This window comes from Impatiens glandulifera, chromosome 8, assembly GCF_907164915.1.
Source record: "Impatiens glandulifera chromosome 8, dImpGla2.1, whole genome shotgun sequence".
In the NCBI taxonomy this organism is placed as follows: Eukaryota; Viridiplantae; Streptophyta; class Magnoliopsida; order Ericales; family Balsaminaceae; genus Impatiens; species Impatiens glandulifera.
In genome coordinates this window covers 8,814,795-8,835,988 of record NC_061869.1, presented here as the reverse complement: position 1 = coordinate 8,835,988, position 21,194 = coordinate 8,814,795, and the positions used below count along the sequence as shown (strand labels likewise).

Here is a 21,194-nt window from a genome sequence, read left to right as displayed (position 1 = left end):
CTTGTCCTATAAACTGAAAATATATAATTTGTTTCCTAAAGTCAAAAAAAAATGAGCCCTCATATACTATAAATCTAGCTATGAACCCCAAATTGAAAGTCTTAATAAAACATAATGGATCTATTATAAGTGAAGAGAAATGATAAACTCAACGAAATGTTAGCGAAAGCAAGGCCACGAATCTTATGTGGCCTTGCCACGTGAGTAGGAGAGAGACAGAAAAAATAAAATAAATTAAAACATTTCCTGTCCCCTCAAAACCAAAACTCTCTTTCTCTTTCGTTTCATTTTCCCTAAATCCACCGGCGATTCTGTTCTTTCATTTTTTATCGACTTCTCATTCGATCGATCGAAATGGTAAGTCTTATTCCGTTTATCTTCCGTTTCATACTTCTTCTCGTCTTCAGGCTGGTGCAGATACAGGTTCATCATCCGGCAAAACAACACCAACTCCAAGGTAAAAACAACCATGTATTCATCTTCTTATAATCCAATCTGTTTAGCATTGATGGTTTAGTGCATGAGATTAGGATTAAGGATGAATATAGTATTTTAAATAAAACAAACCAATTTAACATCTTATCCCTACTAGTTTATACTCAATATTGGCTGTGTTAAAAATCATTAATATTATGATGCAGGAATTTTGACATATAAATCAAACTAAAGATGTGACATTTGTTCATTTATAATAACATATAACTTTTTAAATATATTTTTTTAACTGAGTTTATTCACCGTCATAAAAATAAATAAATTTATAATATAGGTAAGACTCTTGTCCCTTATTTTTTTTATGAAAATAAACATTAATAAGATTAAAAAAATTAATATATATTTAACATTGTTATTGTCTTAGTTCAATTAGAAGATTTTGTTTCAAATTATTGTCTTTCTATTTCTATTGATACATTTGGTTCAACTAATGATATTATCTTAAATAACTATTATTTGTTAGTATTGATACATTTGGGACCTTATAATAAACATTGAATAACTTTTTTTTTTTAATTTATATATTTTTTTTGTTTAATTTATGAACATATAAATGAATGTAGCTTATGTCAAAAAAAAAAAAAATACAAAACAATGGAGAAATAACTTACTAAAAATCAATACTACCAAAAATTGTTCACCAATAGACATAACAAAATAGAAGAAACTTTAACGAACACAAAGTCGGCCTCAACCGATTTAACCAATAAAACTCATCGATAGTCGTAATAATAGAATTATGGATTAAACGTGATACGACAACAACATTTAATGAATGTCTTACTGTTTCTTTCAAACCGAATGGTCTACTAAAAATTAAACGAGATATGTGTCACACGACTCAAACTAACCGAACTCATCATCTTTATCGACCCTTTTCAACAACTAACTATAGACTCGACATAACACACTAAATAATACTCATATTTTGTATAATTATTTATTTTATTATTTTATAAAAAAAATGTTATGATAAATTAAAAATGAATTTTTTTTAAGCATAACGAAACAAAACGCCATATTACAAAATAAAAATAAAAAAGACAAAAAGGGAGAGAAAAACAAAGATGGTAGACCACATAAAAAAATAATTAACGTGCACAAATGTTTTCTAGAAGAGCAATTCGTGATTCGTGCTTTCTAGAAGAGCGATGATATTCCCAACCAATTGGATATGCGTATAATTAATTATTTTAAAATTAATTTATAATTATTTTAAAAGAAATTAATTTTATGAAAGTTAAATGTTCTAATATCAATGTTCATCAAATTAGGGGTGTTCATCGGTTCTGTTTTCGGGTTATTTGAGTTTTTGGTTCGGGTTCTTCGAATTTTGTTTTAAGCAAATTTGAAAACCGAACTAATTTGAATAAATTCGAATTCGGTTTATTCGAATTCGGTCGGATATTCGGTTTAGACCAAATATAGAACATCACCTACCCATAAGATAATTTTTTTATAAGAGTTAACAAAATAAATAAGTTGTTAAAAAGATCTTATCTACTTAAATTATATAAAAATATAAATCACGCAAACTTAGCTTAGTGACTAACGCTAATATATATTCGACAATTAAACGACGAAAGTAAAATAGTGTCGACGACGACAATATATGGCAGTTGAGAGGTGTCGACAACTAGAGAAAGGGGAAAATAAATTAGGGATTATGGATTTAATGTAGGGATATAGTAGGAGGCCATGATAATTTAATAAATAATATGTAATAAGTTATATAATATATAATAAAAATAAATAATAAAAATGAATTCGGTTTTCGGTTTGGTTTTCGAGTTGAAACCTAAACTCGAAAATCAAACCGAAAACCGTGTTTGAATTCGAATCGGTTTAAAATTCGATTCAAAAACAAAAAATGTAATTCGAATTCGGTTTATTCGATGAAGTCAAATTCGATCGAATATTCGGTTCAGATAATATTGAAAACTCCTACGTCAAATAATTAAATTAATATAATTATTTATTAAACAAATGTTTATCAAATAAGTTTGTGTAAATTTAACTTTATTTGGATTATTTTATTAAGTAGAAACTTAAGATCCTTTTAACTTAAAAAAAAAAAAACAAGATTTTCCAATCATACAAATGTTTTATATATGCTTGCCTTGTTTTTGTTTAAAAAAAAATACAGAAATACCTGTAATTGAATTCAAACTTTCAGCAGAGAGAGAAAGAAGATCCATGGAGATAGAGAGAGCAAATTCTGGCAATGGAGTTGACTTAGTTGAGCTGCAATTTCTGATATCAAAGCTAACACATATCATCAATATACTTGAAGGAGATTCCAGTAAGCATACATTTCTACTAAGAAATCTCACCCGTCTCCCCAAAAAGCTAAGAGATCTAAAAGAAGCTTTAGCTTCAAACGATAAACATATCCAAAAGAAAGAATCTTTTTACAGAATCAAGAATGTTTTGATCGATTGGGAATCACACCGAAACAAATCCTCCCTCCACTCTTATTATGCCCTTTATCATTTCCTCTCCAAAATCACCACTCTCAGGAACGAATTAAACTCAACCGACGAAACCATTCTTCAAATTGATCAGTCTATCTGCACTCCATGGTTTCCTGAATTAACAACAAGGTTCCCGGATGCCAATGCCCATGGAATCGAGGATAAGATCAGTACTCTGGTAAGAATTCTTTCTCTGAGGAGAGAAAACGATGGCATGGAGATGAAAACAGTCGGGATTTCAGGGATGAAAGGGGTGGGGAAGACTATGCTCTGTCAACAGGTTTTCAGACATGAGATTGTTCAGAGTTTCTTTCTTCCCAGGATTTGGGTTTGCCTCTCCAGGATAGAGGTAGTATATTGATTTAGTATCATCATAGACTCATAGTATAATCATAATATTATCTTGTTTCATGTTTTTCAGGGTGAGGATGAACTGGATCATAGAATAGTGGTTGTTAAGAGGATGTTGAAAGCACTTGGAGTTGAAGAAGATGTGGTTAGTTTTGCTGAAACAAAACATAGTCTAGAAGGGCTGCTTTATGTTCTACGCCTGCAGTTGGTGGGAAAGAATTACTTAATCGTGCTTGACGATGCTTGGAAGAAAGACGAGGAAGAATTCTATTCGGGTTTGGATAAAGACGAGATTTTGAGCACAAAACTTGCTTATGGATTGCCTAAAGGTTATGGGGGAGCTGTTGTGGTAACTAGCAGATGGCAAGAAATGGTGGATTTAATGATGGATAAAGACAGATCTCATTGTTTAACATCCAATTTAGATTCTGAAAGTTGCTGGATGGTATTCAAAGAGGAGGCTGAAAAAGAAGGTGTTCGATTATCCAACGATCTTATATCTCTGAAGGATGAAATCGTCAAGAATTGCGATGGCCTTCCCTTGGCAGCTAAATTGTTAGGCGAACTTGCTCGCAAAAATTACGAAAAAGAAATCCAAGCACAACAAAGCAGCAGTATTCAGATGATTGAATCATGAACTGTTTTTTTTATTTCATTTTTCACTTGTTGTATCCTTTTCATTCAATCAATTCTGTTTAACAAAAAGCATACAACAATTGTAGAAAACTGTACAACAGCTAGACATTGACAAATGTTTTATGTTTTTTGAGAAATGAACATGATTTTTCAGACATGGGCTAAGACTATGGCTGGAGGATGAAGCTGTTGAAAGACTGTTTTAGTACTTTCACCATATCTGTTGCTGCTTATACAAATGGAATCTGCACGACCAATCCATATCCCATCTCTAACGTTGTTCATTTCCAAAGTTCTAGATTCCTGGTTAGTAAAAGAACAAATTAATAAAACCCCTCTTTCTTTTCTGGTTTTAATTTCAAAAAATCAAACCTGGCATAAGGTGCAACATGGGCAAAGAAGGTGGAAGATACAACCGTCCCAAGAACTGTCATTATCCTGCAGTTTCTTTTCAAATGAAAACAGGAGACAGACAAGAAATTCAATTCAATTCAATTCAATTCATATTATGATTATTATTACCTTGATGTTGAATTTAGTCTGAATTTGTCTACGGAAGAACCCTAAATAAGCACCAAAAGAAAGAGCAAACCCGAAACCCATGTATAGAAAGCAATGTTTGCTGCTTAAAGTGAAAGCTATAAGATTGAAGATCACAACAGCAAGAAGGGAGAAATATACAAATCCCTGAAAATGGAGTTAATTGGGGGATGAATCATGAAAGAATGAATGAAAGAAATTCAACACAAAATTGAAACTAAACAAACAAACCTGGATAAAACAATGACCTAATCCAGCTCTTTCCATGTTCTTCCCAAATCTATAACACGGGCAACTTACAAAACGAAAGATTTATCAATATCTAAAATCTAGAACATTCCAAAATTGAAAGGAAATAGGTACCAGCCTACCAGACGGTTTCAATAGCTAAACGTCGGTCATCGAAACAATCGAGAAGTTCACCTTCCCACATCCTGAAAACACCACCTGATTCTCCGGCGGCGCCGCCGCCGTCTAAATCATCATCGTCGCCGTCGTTGAGAATCCTCCGTTTACCCTCTGTTTGCATGGCTACCATAGAACAGAGCATGTCAAAATCCAAAGTAGCTACTCCGTCCAACAATTTCTGTTCTTCTTCTTCCTGTTTATCTTCCGACCCCGCCATTACTCCGGCCCTTTCTATCTTTCTCTCTCAAAAGAAGAAAGAAAGACAGAAAGAAGGAATCTTTATCTAACCCAGTTCTTCATCAATCGACATGATGAATTTATATTGGATTTGGATAATGATTTAGAGTAATGGGGGTGGGAATTTTGCTCAATTGGGGTTTCTGGGTGGCGCTGGCGAATTGATAATTGATGCCTCTTTTCTGATCGATATGTTTTTTTGCCGGCAGACAGGGCAATGGACAGCAACGGTCCAGCTGTTGCCACGTTGGATTATCAATTAAGGTTACCAAATATATATATATTTTTTTAATAAAAGTAACGCACTAAAAATCTATAAATTCTTTATTGCCAAATTCATTCCAACGGTTATTAATGAATGTTCTTTTGACTGGTTTTTACTTTTAGGTCATGGCATAGCATGCATCATTAGGCCTTATCCGATTGATTTGTTTTTTTTTTAATAATTTATAAAAAAAATAAAAAATCATATTAAATAATTTTATATTTTATTAAATGTTAAAAAATTAAACAAAAATTACTTTTACAAATTTTATTTAAATAAGCTGAATACACAAGAAAATGCCTTAATGGTTAAAAATTAGCATTGACTTTTATTTCTCAATTTTGGTTTGTTATAAAGTTCTTTAACAAATTCAATGATATTTTTTTTTATCTATTTTGGTAACTCAATTTTTTTAGTTTGCTAAAGATCACCTAACAAATCTATTTGGTAAAGAAAAAATAAAATTATGTAGTATGCAATAAAATTTGTTTTATTTTAATCTATTTTTTTCATGCAATTTGTTTTAATCAAATTTAATTAGGTATTTTATATTAAATAAAAAAAAATCACGTTTTAGTTTTATTTGTTTAGTTTTAAAAAATGAATATTAATTGTAATGTTCATCTTAAAAAAATATTAATATTTGTAGTGGTGTCTAATAAATTTATTAATAGAATATTACTTTTGCTAATAGAATACTATTATTAATAAAATGGGAAATGATACAGAGCGATAAATTTGGACGGAAAAAACGTAGAGAATGACATAGCATGGTTACGTGTCAATTTTAATTAAATTCTGTCTATATCTTTCGTTACTTTTTTTTCTCTCCTAAACCCGGGTTATCTCTTCCCGTTTCTTTCTCCCATGTTCACACAAAGTGATAGCTCAAATCCACAGACTCACTAAAAAATATTTTTGATTCATTCTTCGTCCGAAATCATTTTCGATTCATTCTTCGTTTGATTCGTTCGTTCTCGCACATCGTCGTTTATCCCTTATTTCTGACTTTCGCTTTCGACCTAACAGAAATATTCATCTACCGATTCTGCCGCTTCAATGTTTCAATGTCTTCCGGCGCCGACCGATCAGAAATGTTACTTTTATTTGGTAGATATATTGATTCTGTATAGATTCTTTGTTTTTTCGTGCGTTTGTGTATATTTGAAAAGTGTATCGAATTTATTGATAGTCTGAAATGATTCACTGTAAAGATTTAGCTATTACTATTAGAGGGCATTAGTGTTGATATGTTTGAGAAAATGAGACTACTTGACTTTTGATGTATAGATTGAAAACTATTGTATAAATTTCACCTTAAACCTTGGATATTAGATGAATACTTATTAACTTGTTTCATAAAATTGGACAAATTTTTTAAAATTATTATTTTAAAATTGGACAGATCTAATATCCAAGGTTTAAGGTGAAGTTTATACGTTTTCAATCAAAACATCAAAAGTCAAGTAGTCTCATCTTCTCAAACATATCAACACTAATGTCCTCTAACAGTAACAGCTAAATCCTTACAATGAATCATTTCAGATTATCAATACATTCGATACACTTTTCAAATATACACAAAACGAACGAAAAAACAAAGAATCTATACAGAAACAATAGATCTACCAAATAAAAGTAACATTTCTGATCGGTCGGCGCCAGAAGACATTGAAGTGGCATAATCGGTGGATGAATATTTTAGTTAGGTCGAAAGCGGAAGTCAGAAATAAGGGATAAATGACGAGGTGCGAGAACGAACGAATCGAACGAAGATTGAATCGAAAATAATTTCGGACGAAGAATGAATGAAAAATGATTTTTAGTGAGTCTGTGGATGGATTTGAGGTATCACTTTGTGTGAACAGGGGAGAAAGAAAGAAACGGGAAGAGATAATCGGGTTTAGGAGAGAGAAAAAAGTAACGGAAGAATAAAGACATAATTTAATTAAAATTGATATGTAACCATGTCATGTCATTCTTTACGTTTTTTCCGCCCAAATTTACCGCTCTGCATCATTTCCATTTTATTAATAATAGTATTCTATTAGCAAAAAAAAAGTAATATTCTATTAATAAATTTATTACACAACTCAAAAATATTAATATTTTTTTAAGATGAACATTACATTGGGACTTTTAGTGTAGTCTAAAATATTACTAATTTTAGTGTAGTCTTTTTCTCTAAGTAAAAAAGTTGCTTAAAAAAATATTACTTTGGGACTCAACGATTGGCCTTGACCTTTACTTTTGGGCTGCCCAGCCCTCTAGAATATAATTAAAAAGAAAAACAATTTTATAAGTTTTGCACTTTGTCATCTATCCTATCTTAAATGTAGATAAATACTATTTTATAAAAATAAAATAAAATACCATAAGCTTAATAAAAAATAATATTTTAGATTTTAAAAACTGGAGTACTGGACTGCCCTCTGGGAATGAGTTTGCCCTGTCTCATAGTCAGTTTCGGTCCTCACAGCACATTCCCTAATGATTTTATTTGTTAAAAATATTAAATTATTTAGTTAAATTTAGTGTAATTTTAAAAATAAAATGTTTTAGTTTAGTGGTTCAAAAATTTTTATATGGTTATGGGTTCATATCTAATCAAAAATAATTATTTTTATCAATTTTATAAATTAAACTTAGACAACAAAAAAAAATATTGTTTTTTTTAACCAGGCTGGAATAGCCCAAAACTCAGAGCGATTTTGCTCGTAGGCTGTTGGGTACCTAGGTAGGGCCATTATAGTATAATTTGAAATTGACTCTTTTAACCTTTTAATCATAAGTCTTCAAACTTAGGGCTTACAACAGTTAGGTTATTTGAATATTTCTTTTTTTATTTGGTCAAAAAAATATTTTTTTAAATGAAAAAATAGGCTATTTAGGTTTTTTATTTGTTAAATTATTATAATCTCCTTTTATATTTAAATATATATATATAAATATAAAGTAAAGTAAAGGTATTTTAGTATTTTAATTGATAAATTGAGTAATTTAATTATTAGAGAGAGAATTTTTAAGAAATTATATATAATTTCAAAAAATCCCAAAAATCCCCGATCAAACGAGCTCTTAGAATACTTGAAAAGTCTTTTATTCCCGGGACTTCTTCGGATGGGGTTATTTGAATAACCTAGATGGAAAAAAAATAATGATGGTTAATGATTTTGAGGAGGTGATGATTATTTTTGACAAAAAAAACTTAAAGATATTGATATATATAAATAAAATAAAAAATAAATATATAGTATTTGTGTATTTTGGTTAATGAATGAAGTGATGTGATTGATGAGATTGAAGTAAGATGATGTTTAATTATATTTGGGCCAAACTCAATAATGTTTTTTTATGAGTTAACTTAAATGAGTTTTGAGTGATATTTATATTTCAATTTTTATGATTTTTTTTTTTTATATTTTATTTGTTCCTATGTTTTTCTTAGCTTCATGCATTTCTTTTTGTCCGGATATCTTAGACAATTGTACTAAATTAGAATGTTCAAGGACAAATACAATTTTTAAAGGAGTATTTAGGATTTACAGATTATCCAAGGAGAACATCAAGTGTTGAAAACGTAGAAAAACTTCAATAAGTCGGTGAAATTAACATTGCATAAATGACTTTCGAAGCTGTAAAATGGAACTTTTAGGCCACTACGTACTTTTGAATCAACAAGTGCATTTTCTTATACAAGGCATAATCGAGGAGGATTAGTTATTTCGTTTATGTGATGAGATACATGTATAACTTAGAAACTTACTCCAAAAAGTGCTGACAAATGATAATTGAGACAAGATTCAACATTTTTGAACTATGAAACTACTACAACAAAATATACATTCAGTGACTAATAATGACCTAGCTATATTAAGCGTCGGTAAAAGTGTTAACAAAAAATGTTTGTTGTCAACCTTTACAAATAAAAGAAAAACAAAAAAAAACATTATTTCGCGGGTCATAACCTCGGGCGGGTGACTTCTAATGAGCGGGTTAAAGAGATGAGTTTCTTATTAACTTTAATTTTCACTTCTTTATCTAGGTTCTCTTTTGCCGCACACTCTGAATCTCTTCTAATCCTTTTTTTACCGCGACCTCTAATCTCCTCTAACTTTTTGTTCTGCCGCGACCCATTATTTATCAGACTCAGATCTTCAATTGAATTATTAACACGAACTGGAGATAAAAATTGATAACTAAATTAATAACATAAATATGAAATATTAATATAAATAATTTTTCCTTCTTAGCTATAACAGGAACCTAGTTATCTATAGATTAAGCTTCACCTTATCTTCTAGAAAAATATTTTTTTTTTTCAAAAAATTAATTTGTTTGGTAACCTGTTGAATGCATTATTTTTTCTATTTAAGGATCAACCATTTTTAGCTTACACTTATCTTCAGATCATACATATTTTTTTATTTAGTATTTAATTAATCTTATTTTGAATTTTATTCGTAAGATTGAGAATTGAGAAAATAAATAGTGGACACTCTATTAGCCAACATTTAGATCGACTCTTAATATTTTTCGCATATTCAACTAGCATCTTTTTGTCCAATTTTTGGCACAAATAAATAATATATATATATATATATATATATATATATATATATATATATATATATATATATATATATATATATATATATATTAAATAATGATGTTAAGTTGTTAAATCAACCTGTCTAAATAAATAATTGATGGGTGAGTTAAATTTAAATAGATAAATATTATTAAATTTATTAATATAAACATAATAAATAATTTTTAAAATATTATTTTATGATTAGAGATCTAAGAGTACTCGTCTGAAATTTAATAATAAAAATTATTACGTATCAAATATATAGATATCTTATTTATAAAAAATAATAAGTTGACCTTATTAGAAACACTTGAAAAAAAGAGAGGAACTTGAAGAAAAAAAAAGAAAAGAAAAAAAAGAACGGAGTTAATAATATCCCAATAATTAATATATTAAAATTTTTTTTTTCAAACACAATTTAAACTCTGGAGCTTAGCTTGGCATTTCCAAACAGAATAAATTATTATTATTATTATTATATATGTAATGAAACAGAAGTTTTAAATTACATTTTGAGTTTGAATTTCTAATTCTACATAAACTCTATTTTTTGTATCCGTTTATGTATACTCTATTGTTTTTTATTGAAAATTATATATGTATATCATAATCTTTAGGTTTCATTAGTCTCTTAACTATTAGGATTGAGATCCCTTTGGGTGAAACAATTTATAAAAACATAATAAAATAAAAACACCAGAAGGGATAAATTTATAGGGTTTCACTCAAAAGTGCTACATTCACTTCAGTCACCACCTAATTTTAGGTGGTAAAGAAGAATAATGAATAGAAAGTTTTGTCTCACACTTTATCTTTTTAAAATTTATGTTACCCTGTAAAATCCTTAATAATAACATATTTATAAGATAAACATTAATGTATTAAAACCTAAATAATTTTTGGTCAAGTCTAAGTCCAAGCTCAAACCTAAACACAAACTCAATAAACTCTAATTAACGTCTTAGAGTTTATTATAAGTGTATGTTCCACAACTTAATAATCTCTAACTTGAAGACTAAATTCATCATCTCTCAATCGGTAGCGGCTCTCCATCCGGTGTCTTAACAAAGAAGGTCAACAGAAGTTGCGCACAACTTCAATTTCACGTTTATCACAACTTTCGTCACCATATCAGTTGGATTCTCACTTCCAGAAATTTTCTCAATAGCTAACACTCCATCTTCTAAATCTGATCGAATTAAATGATAACGAACTTGTATATGATTCGTCTTTCCATGATAAATCAGATTCTTTTCCAAATGAATAACATTGACTATCGCATCGCAACACACTTCCCTCGTAGTCTTGACCCAATTCTCGTAAAAAGGGTTGCAACCAAATCATCAGTCTCTATCATAACAACATACTCTGCCTCGCAACTTGAAAAATCAGCTATCTTTAGTAGTTTTGAAAACCAACTAATTTCAGTACCTCTTAGAATAGATGTTCATTTTTGTGATTTTTCTATTATCAATATCACCATTATTGTCAACATTAACATATCCTTCCAAACTCATGTTAGAATTTCGAAAACACAAAGTGAGACTCATAATTTCTCTTAAGTATCGTAGTATCCATTTTACTTCTTCCTAATATTGTCTACCTATATTGCTCATAAATCAGAAAGTAATTCCCACTACATGTGTTATGTCTGGTCATGTGAAAACCATCGCATACATAATACAACCATGATAGAGTTATATAGAACGGTGGTAATTAATTTTTCTCATCCTCCGCTGAAGACGAATGCTTTTTGGATGGTCTAAAGTGATTAACTAAGGGGGGTAGTAACTGGTTTTTGTATCGTACAAGTTGAATTTGCTAAGCAATTTCTTCACATATTCTTATTGTGAAAACTTGAGAACTTCTTTATTCTTGAAAATCATCATCCCAAAGATTTGTTTTGCAGCACCCAAATCTTTTATTGCAAACTTCTCACACAACTTTTTTTAACTTTTTAATCTCATGTAAACTTGTTCCAACAATCAACATATCATAACTTAAAGGAGTAGCATAATGTACGATTTATATAATCTCTTAATAAAACAACAATGATCAACTTCGGATCTCATAAAGTTGTAATATTTCATTAAGATGTCAAATTTTATTGTCTTGGAGCCTGTTTTAAACCATATAAACTCTTTTGAAGCTTACACACAACTTCAACTTTTCATATTATTTTAAAACCTTGTGGTTGTCACTTGTAAATCTTTCATCCAAATCACCATGAAGAAAAACAATTTTGACTTTCATTTTGTTGAAGATGAAGATCTTCTTTCACAACCAAACTCAAAATAATTTTGATTGTCATCAATTTGACCATTGGAGAGAAGATCTAGTTGTAGTCAATATCTTTTTTCTACCTAAATTCTTTCACAACCAACCTTGCATTGTACATCATACTTTTATCATGTTTTTTTAATCTTGAAGATTCATTTGTTGTGAAGTACTCTGTTTTCCTTTTGGTAGCTCGGTGAGCTGCTAAGTCTAATTTGACATCAAAAAGTTCATCTCATCTTTAATCGCAGACTCCCACTTAACTGATTCATCAGATTGTTCCTCGTAGCATTCAAGTTCATCTCTATTTGTCAACAAGATATATTTCAGAGATCGCTCGACTGATTTTTGATTTCTTGACGATTTTTTTAATTGTATAACTAGTATTTACTGATTTTTCTCTAGGGCCACGTTCTCAATGATTTCTTCTTCAACAACACTTTGGTCTTCCTCGACAATCAGTATATATTTAGTTGATAAATCTCTCAAATCGACTATATCAGTCTCTTCCAATTCAGAATCAACATCTGAAGTTTTTTTTCCAACACTGTCTTTATAAAGAACATGTTAATTGAAGATGACGTTCCTGCTATGAATGATTTTTCGATTTTGATTACCCCAAAAATGATAATCAAACTCATTATCACCATATTCAATGAAAAAACACTTACAAGACTTTTGATCAAGTTTTCTTTTATCACATTCATTAATATACAATATGATAAACAATCAAATACTTTCAAATAAAAAATATTTATCTTTTTATTACTTCAAACTTCTTTTGGAAATTTGAATTCAAGAGATACAGATGGTCCTCTATGTATCAAGTAAGAAATAGTGTTGATAACTTCTTCCCAGAAGGTTTTAGGCACCCCAACATGCAATCTCATTATTTTAGCACGCTCGTTCAATGTTCAATTCATTCGTTTAATTATTCAATTCTCCTGAGGCATTCGGGGAACAATTTTCATCATTCCGATCTCATTCTCAGCATAATACTCTCTGAAATCTGAATTGATGTACTCACCATTTGATTTGTTTCATTTTCAATCAAAGTCTTCCATTTCATGAAAACAACAAATACATCATACTTGTTTTCAAAAAATATATTCATACATTTCTTGTTGAATCATCTATAAACGTCACGTAGTAATGTGATTCGTCAATAGAAGAAACATGTACAGGTTCCCAAAAATTAGTGTGTACTAACTGTAACCTTTTTTTCTTGAGCTCATTCACAATCTTTAAAAGCTCACACGTTTCTATTTTCAAGAATGCAGTTTTCACATAACCGATGTTCAACCGACTTCAGTTTTGGATTCTAACTATTCTTCAAAAGAATTTTTATTCAGTTTTCTCTCATATATCATAACATTCAATGCCATAACTTATTGTTCTTTGAGTCATCAACAACATCAGCAATTGTGTCCTCAAATGTTGAAGTTATGTATAACGTTTAAGTTTTGTGACCTTAAGCAACAATTATTGCTCATTTAGTCACATTTCACGCACTATTTCTCAAATTTAACCTGCTTGAAACGGTCTAGAAAAACGCAAAAAATTAAGAACCCAAGAAGACATAGATTTATAGTAGTTCACTCAAAAGAGCTACGTCAATTTCAGTCGTCATCTGATTTCACTATGAAAAAGAAGAAAGAATACATAGTTTTACCTCACATTTTATTTATCTAGAATTTTGTCTTGCTTTGTAAAACCTTAATAATAACTTATTTATAGGATAAAGATTAAGATACTCAACTTAAATATCTCTTGGTCAGGTCTAAGCCCAAGCCTAAACCTATACAAAACTAAAAAAATTTCTAATTAACTTTTTTTTTTTAGTTTATTATAAACCTAGAAGAGATGTTAAAGTGTCTGGATGAACGATTAATGACATGTCAATATATTGCTATGATATAGCAATTCAAGATGGAGAATCCAAACAATTATTTGGATCGAATGAAAAAAAAAATCTTTATCATTTAATATTTAAAGTTGTAACTAATATTTTTAAATAATAAAATTTAAAAAAACATTATTTAATGGATTCACATATCTGCCTTTCTATCAGCCTACTATTAATATAGGAATAGTTTTATATTGAAAAAGCTACACATAACAAAGTCCTAAATCTTCTAGTCTTATTTCAAATTGTTTCCTTACCCGGAAATATATAACAATAAGTATTGTTTTTTTGGAATTGTTTGATGCTTTAACACAGCGAGAAAGATAATGCAAAGAAATGAAGCAAAAACTTATAATACAAATAGTGCAAAATTCAAACACATGAAATAAATGTTAACGCAACAAAGAGTCCTCAAACTAGCTATCAGTTCGTCAATAAATGAAAAAGTGCAATATTTCCCATCTCGGATCTTAACCCACGTTAATGTAATAACATTATGAATAAAATATACCGATCTTTTATTGTTATCGAAAGTTATGTGATTACTATCCGATCAGAGGAATCCATCAAAAGATAGTAAAGATCTTTGACTCTTGACACTGCTAACTTAGTTGTTTCAATTCAAGCATAAGCATAGTCCATTGAATCCGCTCAAACTCTAAGGGAAATTCAAAATATTAGTCTCTTGCCTGAGTGTAAAAAGAAATAGTGATTCGTCTTCCCTCCCACAACACATGCCACATCTATTTACAATAATAACACACTTTCTCAAACATGTGTCATAACTTAGGATTTTACCGTGAACAGCGCTTCACTCAAAGATTTAGATCAGAACTTTGGAATCTCATAATTTAAATTTAACCGGGATCACTTTGTGAAACATGGCATAACAATGTTCAACGTGAAAATAATCCAAGTTACTCCATTTTATTCTTAGGGAGTCACTGACAAAGGGATTGATGTCCAAACTCACAATCAAATTAACCACCATCAGATATGAGAAACATTCTCCAAGGCAGAAAGTCTACTCATGTATCTGCCGTGGACAAAACCATTGGAATGACTATCGAACATTTCTGCAACGCCGTGACATCCTTACAAATAGAAATGATGACCAACTTAAGGAATACAGGTTGAAATTAAGCTAATTCTATTAATGAATGAAAATAAGACTGTCAATAAATAAAATCAAATAAAATTCACATAAATTCAAACGTAAGATAATCGGTGAATTTAATCAAAATTATAACTAAATATTAATTGTTTAATTAATATTTAATGCATAATTAGAAAATTAAATTTAATGTTATAATAGACCTTCAACTTTAATTAATCAATCAATTGGCTAATATGAACTTAATTGCATTCAATGTCTAACATTAAATTTTTGGAATGAACAATATTTATTGTTAATAAACATTTGGGTGGTTTTATTTGAAGGATTAATTCTGAACAATATATACTTATTCATTATTCATTTCATATTACTTCCTTTTTAATTTTTCTCTCACTTTAGAATTTCAAAAGTCCTTTTTTTGTTTTGTGAGTTTTCTTCGAGTCTTTGTTCTATATTTTCTGTTAAAACTCGGTGATAGTTCAGGTACTTTATCAAGTTCGTTGCGTAGTGATTTCGGTGCTTAATCACTACTAAATTCGTTGTACCTTGGGAGACAGTCATCTGTGATAAGATCCAGCACAAAGGGAGACGGTGAAATTGTTTTAAGGGAAATGTGCTAAGCACATGCCTCGAATCAACCAATTATATTTAGTGGTTCTTCTTTGTATTTTATTTATTTGTAACATCATTATATACATATTTTGTTTATTTAAAGACAAGATATCTAACCTACTCTACCCAAACTAGACACCCCACACCATGTATCATCCCAAAATCATGAAAATATCACCTCATATAACACAATTAACATGACAACTTGATTTCTTGGTGAACCAATATGTCACATCTTTACTCCTTATCATAGAAACCCATTTGTTGCCATACTCATGCTGGTTGTTGCACTACTTAGACAACAAAGCCTCCTAAGGCAACAAGATCCTGAATTCCCAAACATCAATGTTCTATGATCAATGTTCTATGATCAATTTGACTTTGTCCCAACTAACTAGATGCGAGAACAAAGAGAAGACACTTAAATAAACCCTGGATTAATCTTCACATAATCTGTTCCATTTTAACCGCAACACGTTTAGGGAATATAAAAAAGACGTCATCATATAGATTTACATCAATTTTTAGAATCATAGGTCCTCCTTTTGATATCAAGTTATATTTTCAAGTCTTTTTTTCATTTTAACAATAATCCGATCCTAAGATGCTTTGGACCGATCCTTGATCGTTGTCAAGTAAAAGTCATAGATACATAATTGGGGAGGACCCGATCCCAAAACCCAGGATACTGCCAGTCTAATCCTCCTCCTATTTGACAATGAATCAAATAAAAAATTGTAGATTTATCCAAACTAACACGAAATCCAGAACACACCCTAAACAACCACGACAAGAATGGGGATAGTCGAGACCCACACTCCACCCGGAATGAGAGAAACATCAACATTAAAAGACATCATCTTTATTCCATGACGATAAAAAAAAAAAAGAGGAAGGGGGACCATGTATCACCCTGTTTTGATACTTTGTAAGGTTTTAAAGAAACCCTTTGAACTTCCATTCACAACCACTATGAGTAGAACATGGTCGTCGAGATGCAAAATTGGCTATGTCCGGGGAAGCAATAGTGCCAACATGAAGGGGATGGAAAGGAATAGAGCCGGTGTCATTTTTACCCTAGTGTGTGACACTCGGTACTCATGAGATTCGAGTCTAAGACTCCGAATTGATCAGCTTAATCTCAATTAGTTAAGGTACTAACACCAAAACTATTTTCATGTTCTTATTCTCTTCTCATGATGGGACTATAATCCAACCAACAATTAATTTTGATCAACACATATGAAAGAAATGTTAAAGAATAAGTTATGATGTAACATGCATACATATTAATATTTTAATTTAAGTCTATGAAATGGTTAGATATATAATATTGATATACATAATCATTTTAATATAAACATTAAATAACACATCCTTCAAAACATGGGTATTTGATAAAGTAAAATAAATGGTACAACTTGCATTTTTTAAGTTCCAATTAGTTTGGCACCATAATACACTTAGCAAATAATCCACTAATTTTGGGTTTTGTGTCGGGCACGTGCGTGTGTTGGATACACAATTTCCTTACTTCTTTCCAATTTTAAAAATCTAAGTCTTTGTTTTAATTTTAAAAGACTAGATCATAACATATACCAAAATTATCATTATATTTAATAAAGTTATAATTTTCAGATGTCAATTATAATTTGTCGTCTATTTCTTTGAGTTTGACTAATAGTTTATCAGATAGCTCAATTCCGTCCAGAACATGTTTGATTTTGATAAAAAAAAATTCAACGATAGTTGATGGGATGGTATATATATATGTTCATCTTCAAATCTGTCGAGAACAATAATAAATTAAAATTAATAAATATATAATATCATCGTTATATATTTATATATATATATATATAATTATTTTTATATAATAATATAAATTTTTAATATATAAAATATATATACGGTATAAAAAATGATAAAGAGTACAAAATATAAGGATAAAAAGTCTTTTAGTACAAAAGTTTTACTATCCTCAACAATTTTATCTTTACATGTTCAATATATTTAATGGGTTAAGTTGTTTAGCTTAACAAATATAAAATAAAATTAGTAAATCAAAAAGATATAATATTCCACTATTGTGTTTAAGATTTAATTAATGGTGATTAAGAATAAAAAAGAACATTAACATATGAACCTCCCCTAGTCAAGACTAATTAAAGATTAGTCGGTCATGTTACTCAAATATATATGTTATATTATGATGATGATCATGATGCACTAATTAATATTATTTTGATTTCTTAATTTCCACACCTACCTTTAATTTTAATGGTTAATGGTGGTCAATTATAGGCCGAGCTATGACGAGGTTATAATCCCAAAGAAATTTTCCTTTTGTTTTGAGATAAGTGGAATTTGAGATTGAAAATATAATATTTAGAATATTTTTAGTGAATATATAATGCTAATAAATAAATAAATAATTGTTAATTTTCTATAACTATGTTATCAAAATTTTCAAATAGTTTTTCAAATTAACCCAACAAGTTAACTTGTTGGTAAGCGTCAAAGTTCAATTTTATCTGAAAGCGTTTTGAGTTTATACGAAATGTATTTCTAAATTTAAAAATAAACATTTGCCAATTTTTTTTAGATAAAACTCTTTTTCATTAAACTTTCTAATAATGGGTTTTAATTTTTTCTTTTTTAAATAAAAATTATAATTTCATAATTAATATTTTGAATTGACTAAAAAATGCAACCTATGACTAATGAGAATAAAATTTTTTGATCTCTTAGTTAATTTCCCTTTTTCATTTAAGCAAAAATAATATTACATGTGAAAATGTAATTTCTAAATTGGACTAAATTGAATATAACAAGTTGGTAACTAAAATTAACCCACTTGTTGATAATCAACCGTACAAAGAAATCACGGATTGGTTCCACATCATAATAATGCAATCTTTGTGGACTTATTTCTTCAATGTACACTATAATCTATAAATCTTCTAGCACAAATATATTCCATTTTTTTGTCACAAATGCCTACTTGGGTTATTTATATATAAACATTTAATCAACTTGTCAATATTTATTATCTCCCAATGCATGTTACTAATAGAAACAAGTCTTCGTGTTTATGACATCGAGTACACGACATTGATTCGACTCGTAGATATTCTAATGAAAATAAAGTAAAGACACTCTACGAAAGATTTGTAGCGAATAGAAATAGTATAATTAATAAAGGGGGGGATTTGATGTTATCCATATGATAAGGTCTACTAAGTGTACATGGTTGATGAAGTTGAGGACCATTGAATTTTTTTACCAATAGCAATAACATGATGATATGAAATTATGAATTATACATTATGACCCACTTAAAAGAATTATCTTCTTCTTTTTTTATTTTGTTCATAGTCTAGGGCTATGGTGCATTATTATTATATATGGTACTGGTTATACGTCACATGGGTTGGAATATATAGAATCTTAAAGATTTGTACAATAATTATAATTAGCATAATCAAATCAATATATTCATTTTAAGTTAATTTCTTATAGTTATTTTATGTGCAAACCCTAAAATAAATTATTAACACATTTAGGATAGTCCCCACAAGTTAGGGTAGATCTGAGATTTTTTTAAAAAAGAATACCCTTTTATAATTTTTTTTAAAATAAAATAAAAGTTTAATAATTTAAATAACCCATTACCATAATTCAAATGGGTTAAATTTAAGAGACTAAATGATACTAAATTTAAACTAAAACTTCCTTAAATTAAAGTGAGAAAATAAACTAAAGATAGTGTAACATGTCAATCAAGCTTTCAATATGGAAACACAAATAATTTAATTACACATTATTATTAGTTACCCACATAAAACGATTACAAATCTCTTTGAATAAAATAAGAAAGACTTCTCTGCTCTGAATTCTGATATGATCATCAATCATCTTCTCCAAAGAGAGAAAGAATCCATGATCAACAAGTTTACAGAGCTTGAAAAGTCAACAAAACCAGAGAAAGTTAAAAACTTGATCTTTTTTTTTTTACTTTTTATGAAATGCATCTCCAGTAATCCACCCTTGTTTCGTTACCCTCACCGGAATCTGAACTTCCGGCGAAGATCTTGAGTATTTGAAGAAGAACAGGAGGGAGGTTGTATGGGAATACTATATGAAGCTATGGGAACAACTTGATTGTCTCCATCATCATCATCTTCTTGTTGTTGTTCTTGTTGGGCGTGTTCTGTGTTTTGTTCTTGTTCTTGTTCTTGTTCTTCTCCGGCGGCATGTTGTTTGTTTTCTTCTCCGGCGGTGAGTATGCAGGAGTCACAGAAGGAGAGAGTTCGGGAGAGAGTTGAACCGGAACCGGTCCAGGGAGTGGGGGAATGACAGGTGTTACAAAGGAGGGACCGGATGTGTTTGGCGAAGAGGAAATTTGAGGAATGAATGTTGGAATCACAGTCCCAACAAAGGGCGGCGCCGTCAGATTCGCATAGAACTTTTGCTGTTGAATTGCAGAGTTCGCATTTCTTCTTCATCTTTTTCTTCTTCTTTTTTCTTTTCTCTCTCTATGGAAGAAGAAGATATGATAATAATAATAATTATAAGAAGATTATGAACTTCCAAGGTTCGTTCTTTCTTCTATCTAATTTATACTAAAAACTTCCCTTAAATCATGGATAGAGGAAGAGGAGAGAAGTGGATTATATATGGGTTTTCTTTTTTTGGTTCAATTTTAGTTTTTGTGTTTTGGGTTAAAATTGAAGATAATTTTGTATTTAAATGCACTTCCTTTGTTAATTTTGTATTTTATACTTATTTTTAAAACAATAATAATTTCTGCCTATATTTAGCTAGATGAGTTGGATCTTATTTAGGAATGACAAAGAAGACATGGTATTTTAAATTGGATTTGGGATAGTGATTAGGACGAGGGAAGAGTGAAAAAATTTACTTGATCAGTTCAAGAGGAGAGTATGCAAAACCCAAATTCATCGATACCTAAAATCTTAATTTTAATATTAAAAAATTATATATTTATTATAATTTAAAATAACTTTTCAATTTCTACCTCATTGTCACTCTAACAAATTTATTATTTAGTTTAAAGATTCCCTTCCATGAATTAATTGTATATTATAGATTATTATTTAAAATGATTTATCAACTCTAAAATTTAAGGTATATTTTTTTTATTAGTTCACGACGACGTTGATCAATAGAATTGAATATACGAGGGAAATGTATTTATCGTCTCTCCTCTATTTACTTCGAATTTTTTTTACTACCATTTCCGTGGGTATCGTTATATA

At 29.5% G+C, this 21,194-nt stretch overlaps 3 protein-coding genes across 3 annotated transcripts; 1 reads left to right on the top strand and 2 right to left on the bottom strand.

The window, feature by feature from the left end:
* Positions 1–2,653: 2,653 nt before the first annotated feature.
* On the top strand, positions 2,654–4,105 carry LOC124912520 (probable disease resistance protein At5g45490). Its single transcript, XM_047453157.1, has 2 exons — positions 2,654–3,318; positions 3,391–4,105. Exons 1-2 carry the CDS (start codon positions 2,692–2,694, stop codon positions 3,955–3,957), a joined length of 1,194 nt encoding a protein of 397 aa, XP_047309113.1. The 5' UTR covers positions 2,654–2,691; the 3' UTR covers positions 3,958–4,105.
* Positions 3,947–5,306, bottom strand: LOC124912521 (cell number regulator 2). Its single transcript, XM_047453158.1, has 5 exons — positions 4,868–5,306; positions 4,728–4,791; positions 4,479–4,643; positions 4,329–4,394; positions 3,947–4,259 (listed from the first exon to the last, which is right to left on the bottom strand). The coding sequence occupies exons 1-5, from the start codon at positions 5,119–5,121 to the stop codon at positions 4,107–4,109; spliced, it is 702 nt and encodes a 233-aa protein (XP_047309114.1). The 5' UTR covers positions 5,122–5,306; the 3' UTR covers positions 3,947–4,106.
* Positions 5,307–19,976: 14,670 nt separating this feature from the next.
* LOC124912898 (zinc finger protein CONSTANS-like) lies at positions 19,977–20,420 on the bottom strand. The gene has a single exon (XM_047453535.1). It carries the CDS (start codon positions 20,418–20,420, stop codon positions 19,977–19,979), a length of 444 nt encoding a protein of 147 aa, XP_047309491.1.
* Between the last annotated feature and the right edge of the window lie 774 nt (positions 20,421–21,194).

Bases quoted from the DNA above. Each gene is read 5' to 3' on its own strand.
- LOC124912520 (XM_047453157.1), top strand. From the start codon at position 2,692: ATGGAGATAGAGAGAGCAAATTCTGGCAATGGAGTTGACTTAGTTGAG. The intron at 3,319-3,390 runs GTAGTATATTGA...CATGTTTTTCAG, and splicing joins TTTGCCTCTCCAGGATAGAG to GGTGAGGATGAACTGGATCA.
- LOC124912521 (XM_047453158.1), bottom strand. From the start codon at position 5,121: ATGGCGGGGTCGGAAGATAAACAGGAAGAAGAAGAACAGAAATTGTTG. The intron at 4,792-4,867 runs GTAGGCTGGTAC...TCGTTTTGTAAG, and splicing joins TTAGCTATTGAAACCGTCTG to TTGCCCGTGTTATAGATTTG. The intron at 4,395-4,478 runs GTAATAATAATC...AAGAAACTGCAG, and splicing joins AGACTAAATTCAACATCAAG to GATAATGACAGTTCTTGGGA.
- LOC124912898 (XM_047453535.1), bottom strand. From the start codon at position 20,420: ATGAAGAAGAAATGCGAACTCTGCAATTCAACAGCAAAAGTTCTATGC.